Source organism: Cydia strobilella, chromosome 24 (genome assembly GCF_947568885.1).
Source record: "Cydia strobilella chromosome 24, ilCydStro3.1, whole genome shotgun sequence".
Classification (NCBI taxonomy): domain Eukaryota; kingdom Metazoa; phylum Arthropoda; class Insecta; order Lepidoptera; family Tortricidae; genus Cydia; species Cydia strobilella.
The window spans coordinates 9,434,015-9,447,239 of record NC_086064.1 but is presented as its reverse complement, the minus strand read 5'-3'; the positions used below and the strand labels follow the sequence as shown (position 1 = coordinate 9,447,239).

At 52.4% G+C, this 13,225-nt stretch overlaps 1 protein-coding gene across 1 annotated transcript in view; it reads left to right on the top strand.

Moving 5' to 3' along the window:
- The window catches only part of LOC134752025 (spectrin beta chain), a 180,012-nt gene that overhangs the window by 95,006 nt on the left and 71,781 nt on the right, over positions 1–13,225 (top strand). Inside the window, exons 55-58 of the mRNA XM_063687585.1 lie at positions 5,636–5,773; positions 6,990–7,095; positions 9,058–9,233; positions 10,689–10,816. Coding sequence (XP_063543655.1) covers positions 5,636–5,773; positions 6,990–7,095; positions 9,058–9,233; positions 10,689–10,816 — 548 coding nt within the window. The remainder of the gene's footprint in view (positions 1–5,635; positions 5,774–6,989; positions 7,096–9,057; positions 9,234–10,688; positions 10,817–13,225) is intronic.

The following is a 13,225-nucleotide window of genomic DNA, read 5'->3' as shown; positions in this document are numbered from 1 at the left end:
GCGCCATGCTCGACACGCACAACGAGAGGAAGGTACGTGGACTACAAGGTGTATGTATGTGTGTGTGTGCGCAGGAGCTGGAGGTGTGGGTGTCGGAGAGCGTGAAGCGCATGCGGGGCGGCGCGGCGCCGGAGTCGGCGGCCGACGCGCGCGCCATGCTCGACACGCACAACGAGAGGAAGGTACGTGGACTACAAGGTGTATGTATGTGTGTGTGTGCGCAGGAGCTGGAGGTGTGGGTGTCGGAGAGCGTGAAGCGCATGCGGGGCGGCGCGGCGCCGGAGTCGGCGGCCGACGCGCGCGCCATGCTCGACACGCACAACGAGAGGAAGGTACGTGGACTACAAGGTGTATGTATGTGTGTGTGTGCGCAGGAGCTGGAGGTGTGGGTGTCGGAGAGCGTGAAGCGCATGCGGGGCGGCGCGGCGCCGGAGTCGGCGGCCGACGCGCGCGCCATGCTCGACACGCACAACGAGAGGAAGGTACGTGGACTACAAGGTGTATGTATGTGTGTGTGTGCGCAGGAGCTGGAGGTGTGGGTGTCGGAGAGCGTGAAGCGCATGCGCGGCGGCGCGGCGCCGGAGTCGGCGGCCGACGCGCGCGCCATGCTCGACACGCACAACGAGAGGAAGGTACGTGGACTACAAGGTGTATGTATGTGTGTGTGTGCGCAGGAGCTGGAGGTGTGGGTGTCGGAGAGCGTGAAGCGCATGCGGGGCGGCGCGGCGCCGGAGTCGGCGGCCGACGCGCGCGCCATGCTCGACACGCACAACGAGAGGAAGGTACGTGGACTACAAGGTGTATGTATGTGTGTGTGTGCGCAGGAGCTGGAGGTGTGGGTGTCGGAGAGCGTGAAGCGCATGCGGGGCGGCGCGGCGCCGGAGTCGGCGGCCGACGCGCGCGCCATGCTCGACACGCACAACGAGAGGAAGGTACGTGGACTACAAGGTGTATGTATGTGTGTGTGTGCGCAGGAGCTGGAGGTGTGGGTGTCGGAGAGCGTGAAGCGCATGCGGGGCGGCGCGGCGCCGGAGTCGGCGGCCGACGCGCGCGCCATGCTCGACACGCACAACGAGAGGAAGGTACGTGGACTACAAGGTGTATGTATGTGTGTGTGTGCGCAGGAGCTGGAGGTGTGGGTGTCGGAGAGCGTGAAGCGCATGCGGGGCGGCGCGGCGCCGGAGTCGGCGGCCGACGCGCGCGCCATGCTCGACACGCACAACGAGAGGAAGGTACGTGGACTACAAGGTGTATGTATGTGTGTGTGTGCGCAGGAGCTGGAGGTGTGGGTGTCGGAGAGCGTGAAGCGCATGCGCGGCGGCGCGGCGCCGGAGTCGGCGGCCGACGCGCGCGCCATGCTCGACACGCACAACGAGAGGAAGGTACGTGGACTACAAGGTGTATGTATGTGTGTGTGTGCGCAGGAGCTGGAGGTGTGGGTGTCGGAGAGCGTGAAGCGCATGCGGGGCGGCGCGGCGCCGGAGTCGGCGGCCGACGCGCGCGCCATGCTCGACACGCACAACGAGAGGAAGGTACGTGGACTACAAGGTGTATGTATGTGTGTGTGTGCGCAGGAGCTGGAGGTGTGGGTGTCGGAGAGCGTGAAGCGCATGCGGGGCGGCGCGGCGCCGGAGTCGGCGGCCGACGCGCGCGCCATGCTCGACACGCACAACGAGAGGAAGGTACGTGGACTACAAGGTGTATGTATGTGTGTGTGTGCGCAGGAGCTGGAGGTGTGGGTGTCGGAGAGCGTGAAGCGCATGCGGGGCGGCGCGGCGCCGGAGTCGGCGGCCGACGCGCGCGCCATGCTCGACACGCACAACGAGAGGAAGGTACGTGGACTACAAGGTGTATGTATGTGTGTGTGTGCGCAGGAGCTGGAGGTGTGGGTGTCGGAGAGCGTGAAGCGCATGCGGGGCGGCGCGGCGCCGGAGTCGGCGGCCGACGCGCGCGCCATGCTCGACACGCACAACGAGAGGAAGGTACGTGGACTACAAGGTGTATGTATGTGTGTGTGTGCGCAGGAGCTGGAGGTGTGGGTGTCGGAGAGCGTGAAGCGCATGCGGGGCGGCGCGGCGCCGGAGTCGGCGGCCGACGCGCGCGCCATGCTCGACACGCACAACGAGAGGAAGGTACGTGGACTACAAGGTGTATGTATGTGTGTGTGTGCGCAGGAGCTGGAGGTGTGGGTGTCGGAGAGCGTGAAGCGCATGCGCGGCGGCGCGGCGCCGGAGTCGGCGGCCGACGCGCGCGCCATGCTCGACACGCACAACGAGAGGAAGGTACGTGGACTACAAGGTGTATGTATGTGTGTGTGTGCGCAGGAGCTGGAGGTGTGGGTGTCGGAGAGCGTGAAGCGCATGCGGGGCGGCGCGGCGCCGGAGTCGGCGGCCGACGCGCGCGCCATGCTCGACACGCACAACGAGAGGAAGGTACGTGGACTACAAGGTGTATGTATGTGTGTGTGTGCGCAGGAGCTGGAGGTGTGGGTGTCGGAGAGCGTGAAGCGCATGCGGGGCGGCGCGGCGCCGGAGTCGGCGGCCGACGCGCGCGCCATGCTCGACACGCACAACGAGAGGAAGGTACGTGGACTACAAGGTGTATGTATGTGTGTGTGTGCGCAGGAGCTGGAGGTGTGGGTGTCGGAGAGCGTGAAGCGCATGCGGGGCGGCGCGGCGCCGGAGTCGGCGGCCGACGCGCGCGCCATGCTCGACACGCACAACGAGAGGAAGGTACGTGGACTACAAGGTGTATGTATGTGTGTGTGTGCGCAGGAGCTGGAGGTGTGGGTGTCGGAGAGCGTGAAGCGCATGCGGGGCGGCGCGGCGCCGGAGTCGGCGGCCGACGCGCGCGCCATGCTCGACACGCACAACGAGAGGAAGGTACGTGGACTACAAGGTGTATGTATGTGTGTGTGTGCGCAGGAGCTGGAGGTGTGGGTGTCGGAGAGCGTGAAGCGCATGCGCGGCGGCGCGGCGCCGGAGTCGGCGGCCGACGCGCGCGCCATGCTCGACACGCACAACGAGAGGAAGGTACGTGGACTACAAGGTGTATGTATGTGTGTGTGTGCGCAGGAGCTGGAGGTGTGGGTGTCGGAGAGCGTGAAGCGCATGCGGGGCGGCGCGGCGCCGGAGTCGGCGGCCGACGCGCGCGCCATGCTCGACACGCACAACGAGAGGAAGGTACGTGGACTACAAGGTGTATGTATGTGTGTGTGTGCGCAGGAGCTGGAGGTGTGGGTGTCGGAGAGCGTGAAGCGCATGCGCGGCGGCGCGGCGCCGGAGTCGGCGGCCGACGCGCGCGCCATGCTCGACACGCACAACGAGAGGAAGGTACGTGGACTACAAGGTGTATGTATGTGTGTGTGTGCGCAGGAGCTGGAGGTGTGGGTGTCGGAGAGCGTGAAGCGCATGCGGGGCGGCGCGGCGCCGGAGTCGGCGGCCGACGCGCGCGCCATGCTCGACACGCACAACGAGAGGAAGGTACGTGGACTACAAGGTGTATGTATGTGTGTGTGTGCGCAGGAGCTGGAGGTGTGGGTGTCGGAGAGCGTGAAGCGCATGCGGGGCGGCGCGGCGCCGGAGTCGGCGGCCGACGCGCGCGCCATGCTCGACACGCACAACGAGAGGAAGGTACGTGGACTACAAGGTGTATGTATGTGTGTGTGTGCGCAGGAGCTGGAGGTGTGGGTGTCGGAGAGCGTGAAGCGCATGCGGGGCGGCGCGGCGCCGGAGTCGGCGGCCGACGCGCGCGCCATGCTCGACACGCACAACGAGAGGAAGGTACGTGGACTACAAGGTGTATGTATGTGTGTGTGTGCGCAGGAGCTGGAGGTGTGGGTGTCGGAGAGCGTGAAGCGCATGCGGGGCGGCGCGGCGCCGGAGTCGGCGGCCGACGCGCGCGCCATGCTCGACACGCACAACGAGAGGAAGGTACGTGGACTACAAGGTGTATGTATGTGTGTGTGTGCGCAGGAGCTGGAGGTGTGGGTGTCGGAGAGCGTGAAGCGCATGCGGGGCGGCGCGGCGCCGGAGTCGGCGGCCGACGCGCGCGCCATGCTCGACACGCACAACGAGAGGAAGGTACGTGGACTACAAGGTGTATGTATGTGTGTGTGTGCGCAGGAGCTGGAGGTGTGGGTGTCGGAGAGCGTGAAGCGCATGCGCGGCGGCGCGGCGCCGGAGTCGGCGGCCGACGCGCGCGCCATGCTCGACACGCACAACGAGAGGAAGGTACGTGGACTACAAGGTGTATGTATGTGTGTGTGTGCGCAGGAGCTGGAGGTGTGGGTGTCGGAGAGCGTGAAGCGCATGCGGGGCGGCGCGGCGCCGGAGTCGGCGGCCGACGCGCGCGCCATGCTCGACACGCACAACGAGAGGAAGGTACGTGGACTACAAGGTGTATGTATGTGTGTGTGTGCGCAGGAGCTGGAGGTGTGGGTGTCGGAGAGCGTGAAGCGCATGCGGGGCGGCGCGGCGCCGGAGTCGGCGGCCGACGCGCGCGCCATGCTCGACACGCACAACGAGAGGAAGGTACGTGGACTACAAGGTGTATGTATGTGTGTGTGTGCGCAGGAGCTGGAGGTGTGGGTGTCGGAGAGCGTGAAGCGCATGCGGGGCGGCGCGGCGCCGGAGTCGGCGGCCGACGCGCGCGCCATGCTCGACACGCACAACGAGAGGAAGGTACGTGGACTACAAGGTGTATGTATGTGTGTGTGTGCGCAGGAGCTGGAGGTGTGGGTGTCGGAGAGCGTGAAGCGCATGCGGGGCGGCGCGGCGCCGGAGTCGGCGGCCGACGCGCGCGCCATGCTCGACACGCACAACGAGAGGAAGGTACGTGGACTACAAGGTGTATGTATGTGTGTGTGTGCGCAGGAGCTGGAGGTGTGGGTGTCGGAGAGCGTGAAGCGCATGCGGGGCGGCGCGGCGCCGGAGTCGGCGGCCGACGCGCGCGCCATGCTCGACACGCACAACGAGAGGAAGGTACGTGGACTACAAGGGCGTTTTCTAAAATGGGGCCGTTTCTATGAAAAGGGACCTTATTGTCGATGGCGCTTACACCGCACAGCTTCGCGCGGCATTGTATTTATATCGGAGCATCGTTAATAATGGCGTAAGAGCTTGTCGAGAGAGAGATTGTCGATGACAATAAGGTCCCTTTTTATAGAAAATACCACAAATAAATATTTAAAACCTGATTCTCACAGATCCTGGTGTTTTTGGGTTCTTTCAACTCAGAATAGCATATTCAATCATAAAAAAAAATCCCAAAAATTTAATATTAAAATTCTACATTCCATTACGTCACGCACATACGAGTGAAAAAAATGTTCACACAAAAACGTCACGTAATGGAATGGACATTTTTGGACATCTTTTTTTAATGGCAGGATGGAGAATGCTGTCGATTCTGAGTAGAATGAGCCCCAAGAATGTCCAGATTTGAAAGAACTGTACACTCCTTTTTTAAAGAACCCCATACTGGAGCCCCTCGGGAAAACCTCGGCTCATTCCACAGCCGAAGCGACCGCGGGAGGGAATTCCTTCCTTTCCTTTTGATTTTTACCCTTATATTTACCCCACCTGACCCTACTGAAAATAAGAAACTGATACTACATTATGACTTACATGTTTAGACGGAGATAGACAACCGCCAGAAGAGTATAGCGGCACTGCAGCACGAGGAACAGAGCCCGGAGAAGCTGAAGAAGCTGACGGAGCTGGCGCAGACCCTCGACCAGGCCTGGCTGCAGCGGGAACAGCACCTCACACAGGTATACACATTCATAATGTGCTAGACGGAGACAGACAACCCCCAGAAGAGTGTAGCTGACTCACGGAGCTGGCGCAGACCCTCGACCAGGCCTGGCTGCAGCGGGAACAGCACCTCACATAGGTATACACATTCATAGTGTGCTAGACGGAGACAGACAACCCCCAGAAGAGTATAGCTGACTCACGGAGCTGGCGCAGACCCTCGACCAGGCCTGGCTGCAGCGGGAACAGCACCTCACACAGGTATACACATTCATAGTGTGCTAGACGGAGACAGACAACCCCCAGAAGAGTGTAGCTGACTCACGGAGCTGGCGCAGACCCTCGACCAGGCCTGGCTGCAGCGGAACAGCACCTCACATAGGTATACACATTCATAGTGTGCTAGACGGAGACAGACAACCCCCAGAAGAGTGTAGCTGACTCACGGAGCTGGCGCAGACCCTCGACCAGGCCTGGCTGCAGCGGGAACAGCACCTCACATAGGTATACACATTCATAGTGTGCTAGACGGAGACAGACAACCCCCAGAAGAGTATAGCTGACTCACGGAGCTGGCGCAGACCCTCGACCAGGCCTGGCTGCAGCGGGAACAGCACCTCGCACAGGTATACACATTCATAGTGTGCTAGACGGAGACAGACAACCGCCAGAAGAGTATAGCTGACTCATGAAGCTGACGCAGACCCTCGACCAGGCCTGACTGCACCGGGAACAGCACCTCGCACAGGTATAGAACGCTTTTTAGGGTTCCGTACCCAAAGGGTAAAAACGAGACCGTATTACTAAGACTCCACTGTCCGTCTGTCTGTCTGTCACCAGTACGGGTCGGCAACGCGCATGTAATATCCCCGGTGTTGCAGGCGTCCATAGGCTACGGTAACTGCTTACCATCAGGCGGGCCGTATGCTTGATTGCCACCGACGAGGTATTAAAAAAAAAAAACTATCCAAAGTTATCCGACTTTAGCAGAATTTTTCAGTAGCCTGCCATTGTTTTTAAAGAGTATTTTTTATTCTACATTTTTTTTTATTTGTATAAACTTGATTGATTCTGTAAAAAAAAACAAAGATGAAAATACTAACCGTAAATATAATATTTTTTCCAGTTTCCTTTTTGTTAAGTTAAAATGATGTAAAGGATATGTTGTAATGAAAGCATGTCTTATCGTAACTCCCAAACGCATATAATATTAACGTAAATGTTTCGTCTCAGGCGCACCAGCTGCAGCTGCTTAAGGAGCAAGCGAGACAGACAGAAGACTGGCTCGCGGCCAAGGAGGCCTTCCTGAACAATGATGATCTCGGCGAGAACCTAGACGGTATTTAAATCATCATGATCATTCACTAGTTATTCTTTTGTCTCACTAGTATCTATAAATAATAAATAAATAAATATTATAGGACATTCTTACACAGATTGACTAAGTCCGACAGTAAGCTCAAGAAGGCTTGTGTTGTGGGTACTTAGACAACGATATATATAATATACAAATACATAAATACATAGAAAACACCCAAGACTCAGGAACAAATATCTGTGCTCATCACACAAATAAATGCCTTTACCGGGATTCGAACCCAGGACCATCGGCTTCACAGGCAGGGTCACTACCCACTAGGCCAGACCGGTCGTCGAAAGTATCTTCCAGCTTTCCCTTTTCTGCGCCAGCTCTTTGACTTTTTGATACGACACGACCCCTACTTTTTAGGGTTCCGTACCCAAAGGTTAACTGGAAGAGATCCCTCAAAGGGATAAGTTCGCCTTTGTACATCTTATTATTTGTACCATGTAATTTTTAATATGTATATTTGTACAATAAAGAGTTCACTACTACTACTACAAAGGCTAAAAACGGGACCCTATTACTAAGACTCCGCTGTCCGTCTGTCCGTCTGACCGTCTGCCCGTCTGTCCGTCACCAGGCTGTATCTCACGAAGCGTGGTTGAAATTTTCACAGATGATTCATTTTATTTTATTTTATTTTATTGATAAGAATGTTTACATGACATTACAGTTGAACCAATGCGTCACGAAACTTAAAACTAACAGCAATAATAATACATAAAACAGCAACAATTATAACAACAATAATATCACATAACATTAGAATAGACAGACAGACAAATTATGTTGGAACAGTTGAGCACCTAGCATCCATCGCCTCACAGAATCTCAGGCATTCATTATACACTGCCGTCCATCGCCACGCAAATAGGTCGCACTCAGGCGTCGATGCCAGGAGCGCATTGAGCAGTGAAAGGGCGCGCGATGATGTATTTCTGTTGCCGCTATAACAACAAATACTAAAAAGTACGGAACCCTCGATGCGAGAGTCCGACACTTGGCCTGTTTTTTCTTTCACTTGTTCTAAAAAACTGCGTCTGGGTTTTCAGGATAGTTTTAAAAAACCGGTCAAGTGCGAGTCGGACTCGCGCTCGAAGGGTTCCGTACCATTACGGAAAAAAACAGCAAAAAAATCACGTTTGTTGTATGGGAGCCCCATTTAAATATTTATATTATTCTGTTTTTAGTATTTGTTGTTATAGCGGCATCATCTGTGAAAATTTCAACTGTCTAGCTATCACGGTTCATGAGATACAGCCTGGTGACAGACAGACAGCGGAGTCTTAGTAATAGGGTCCCGTTTTTACCCTTTGGGTACGGAACCCTAACAAAAGTGGTATATCGTGTTAAGTATCCAATAATTTTTCCTCGTCTATTTGCAATAGTATCCAGGATAGCTCTCCGTTCACTCACTCCTCCTAGCACCTCATTCGTATCATATTCATATTAGAAATTCACTAGTAACCTTATTTTGTATCAAAGAGGATAGGTATAATAGGATAGAGCAGTACTGTCATAGTAAATTTTGTAACCACAGTAAAATCACTGCCATCTATCGACACACTTTAAAACTAAAAATTAAGATTGAAAAAATACGTTTTTTTTATTTGCATTAATTATTCTTATATTATTTTGACCCATGTTCTTTCACTGATATGCGTTAAAATTGTTAAATAACAAACGAAACCGTCAACGCCCTCTATACGAGAGTAGGCCAAAGGTAGTGGCGCCATCTGATCGAGAATCAAATTTTCGTGATTTTCGAGGCACGTTTTTTCCTTAGACTATCCATCTGTACTTAAAATTACCCACTGTCCAACTATGTTTACTACTACATTTTTGCAAATAAATATATCTTATCTTATCTTATCATCTATTAGGGAGTTATATCTATCTTTGTTTTGTATGAATAAAGGGATGTGTTTTTTATTCCAGCCGTGGAAACACTAATCAGGAAGCACGCAGAGTTCGCCAAGTTACTGGACTCCGGCGTGGCTCGAGTGGAGGAACTGGAGACCTTCGCTCGCTCGTTATTGGAGGGAGGGCACTACGACCAAGCTTACATCGAGCGACGACTCGCGGCCATCTTGGCGAGAAGAGACAAACTCAAGGTTAGCTATCATATTAACCCTTAGTATGTACAAAGAGGATATAATAGGATAGAGCGGTACTGTCATAGTAAATTTTGTAACCACAGTAAATTCACTGCCATCTATCGGCACACTTTAAAACTAAAAATGAAGATTTATAAAAATACGATAAAATGTATTAAAATAAGGATAAATGTTTTTAGAGCTCCGTACCCAAAGGGTAAAAACGGGACCCTATTACTAAGACTCCGCTGTCCGTCTGTCCGTCCGTCTGTCCGTCTCTCCGTCTGTCTGTCTGTCACCAGGCTGTATCTCATGAACCATGATAGCTAGACAGTTGAAATTTTCACAGATGATGTATTTCTGTTGCCGCTATAACAACAAATACTAAAAACAGAATAATATAAATATTTAAATGGGGCTCCCATACAACAAACGTGATTTTTTTTGCTGTTTTTTCCGTAATGGTACGGAACCCTTCGTGCGCGAGTCCGACTCGCACTTGGCCGGTTTTTATTTTATTTGCATTAATTATTTTTATGATTTTGACCCATGTTCTTTCACTGATATGCGTTAAAATTGTTAAATAATAAACGAAACCGTCAACGCCATCTATACGACTGTAGGCCAAAACTAGTAGCGCCCTCTGAACGAGAATCAAATTTTCTTGATTTTTGAGGCACGTTTTTGTGAATTAGTGCGTACCGTACCGAGACTGAGTGTAGAAATTAGATTTGTGTATGTACCTATATATATATAGACTGTTTGAACTAAATTATAAATATACTTAAATGAAATTGTAAATAATAGTAAAATAATTATAGAAGTTTGCCAGTCCTAAGCCTGGAGTTCCATTGTAAAGTATGAAGGGAAATCAATTTGAATGCAGGTATGGTATATCTACCTGCGAAACTTACATACATAATTAATTACATACCTGTATCAGTGTCATATCAATTTTATCCAAATAATAATAAATTATGCATATTTTATGATTTATAAGAATTAACAAAAAATCTTTCACATAGCGGTGACAAAACGCAATGCGTAATAAATTAAATAAATCGATCGCCGATACGGATTACGGATAGGTACGAGACGCGCTAGTCACTACGTCACTAGAGTGCTGTAGATGCGCTGCGTAATGTAGGAGATGCTGTAATTTGACCATCACGCGCGCGCCGGAGCGCTGATTCACGTTCGAGTCATGTTTCGAGTGATGAGTGATGTGATATCTCAGTGTACTATTACGTTTTCGAAAAAGTGATGTGTTATAGCATTACTTTTTGGAGCACTGTTTTGCGCATGTCTAGTAATTCCTGATGGGACGAAAATGCCTAAACGTCCTTGACGGAACATTAAAAGAGATCTTATTAAACAAATTTGGACAATTTACATTATTTTATTTCGGCAGAAGTTGTAAGTTTATGGTGGTGTTGCCAGTACATTGCTGACGTGTTTTTTGTTGTCGTTCAGGAGTCGTGCCGCGCGCGTGGCGTGATGCTGCAGCAGTCCAAGCAGCTGCTGGAGTTCCTGCGCGACCTGGAGCACGAGCAGGAGTGGATCGCGCTCAAGATGCAGACCGCCACAGACCACAACTACAGGTATATACATTCCAAGCAGCTGCTGGAGTTCCTGCGCGACCTGGAGCACGAGCAGGAGTGGATCGCGCTCAAGATGCAGACCGCCACCGACCACAACTACAGGTATATACAGTCCAAGCAGCTGCTGGAGTTCCTGCGCGACCTGGAGCACGAGCAGGAGTGGATCGCGCTCAAGATGCAGACCGCCACCGACCACAACTACAGGTATATACAGTCCAAGCAGCTGCTGGAGTTCCTGCGCGACCTGGAGCACGAGCAGGAGTGGATCGCGCTCAAGATGCAGACCGCCACAGACCACAACTACAGGTATATACAGTCCAAGCAGCTGCTGGAGTTCCTGCGCGACCTGGAGCACGAGCAGGAGTGGATCGCGCTCAAGATGCAGACCGCCACAGACCACAACTACAGGTATATACAGTCCAAGCAGCTGCTGGAGTTCCTGCGCGACCTGGAGCACGAGCAGGAGTGGATCGCGCTCAAGATGCAGACCGCCACCGACCACAACTACAGGTATATACAGTCCAAGCAGCTGCTGGAGTTCCTGCGCGACCTGGAGCACGAGCAGGAGTGGATCGCGCTCAAGATGCAGACCGCCACCGACCACAACTACAGGTATATACAGTCCAAGCAGCTGCTGGAGTTCCTGCGCGACCTGGAGCACGAGCAGGAGTGGATCGCGCTCAAGATGCAGACCGCCACAGACCACAACTACAGGTATATACAGTCCAAGCAGCTGCTGGAGTTCCTGCGCGACCTGGAGCACGAGCAGGAGTGGATCGCGCTCAAGATGCAGACCGCCACAGACCACAACTACAGGTATATACAGTCCAAGCAGCTGCTGGAGTTCCTGCGCGACCTGGAGCACGAGCAGGAGTGGATCGCGCTCAAGATGCAGACCGCCACCGACCACAACTACAGGTATATACAGTCCAAGCAGCTGCTGGAGTTCCTGCGCGACCTGGAGCACGAGCAGGAGTGGATCGCGCTCAAGATGCAGACCGCCACAGACCACAACTACAGGTATATACAGTCCAAGCAGCTGCTGGAGTTCCTGCGCGACCTGGAGCACGAGCAGGAGTGGATCGCGCTCAAGATGCAGACCGCCACAGACCACAACTACAGGTATATACAGTCCAAGCAGCTGCTGGAGTTCCTGCGCGACCTGGAGCACGAGCAGGAGTGGATCGCGCTCAAGATGCAGACCGCCACCGACCACAACTACAGGTATATACAGTCCAAGCAGCTGCTGGAGTTCCTGCGCGACCTGGAGCACGAGCAGGAGTGGATCGCGCTCAAGATGCAGACCGCCACAAACCACAACTACAGGTATATACATTCCAAGCAGCTGCTGGAGTTCCTGCGCGACCTGGAGCACGAGCAGGAGTGGATCGCGCTCAAGATGCAGACCGCCACAGACCACAACTACAGGTACATGTATATAGGGACCGTGCGCGTTGCAGGGTCTGCCATCTTGTGGCCTGAATCGGAAACATAAACATGTATAGTTAACGCTATCTCTACTGAGCTCGTTCACTTACCTGTACTAACAATGGCATTCTGTTAAACAAAAGCCATTATTTCTTTTCTGTGAGCGCGTGGCCTTTGTGCCTGCGCGCGTGGCCAAACATCAAACATTTATTCAGCAAATAGGCCACAGGGGCACTTTTACATGTAAATTTTTACAAACAATAAAATTAACCCAAAATTACAAAAAAACAATTACATAAATATAAATGTTAAATTACACAAAAAAAACTAATAAAAACTATACAAATAACAGAAGTACTAAAATTGTTAAGAGATGTAAAAGTCTCTAGGTGTCAGAGATTAAATGTATATAATAATAAAAAAGATCATCAAATTATCCAGAGATGTAAAGGGTCTCCAAGACTTGAATTGTTATATAATTAATAAAAAGACAAGATATTAAATCAGACAAACAGACAAGAACCGAATGAAGTGCCTCACGTTAATGCCACTCAAAAGTAAAGTTACATAGGTAAAATGAAGCCCGTGTAAACTTAAACAGACCGGTCTCCACAAACAGCACCCGTTCACGAGTATGACGCGTATCTCAGCCATCGTCTCCCTCAACCTTCATTCGGGAAAGTGGCGACCCGATCAACGACGCCACCGTAAGCAAAGACTTTTAAGCAAGCATGACATGTTCAAGTTGCCGGGCTGTATTAATATATATAAAGTAAATTAATTCAGTGAGATACAACATTTGTGCTTGTATGTTACATTAAAGACGGCATAGCGCCACATAATCACAACATAATTCGTAAGTTACTACCTACCTATAAACAACTAAATTACAAATTTAAATTGACATAGAAATGTAAAGGTCTCTACCTGTCAGAATAATTAAAAATAAAGGTATTATTACATATAAAATAAATTTAAAAC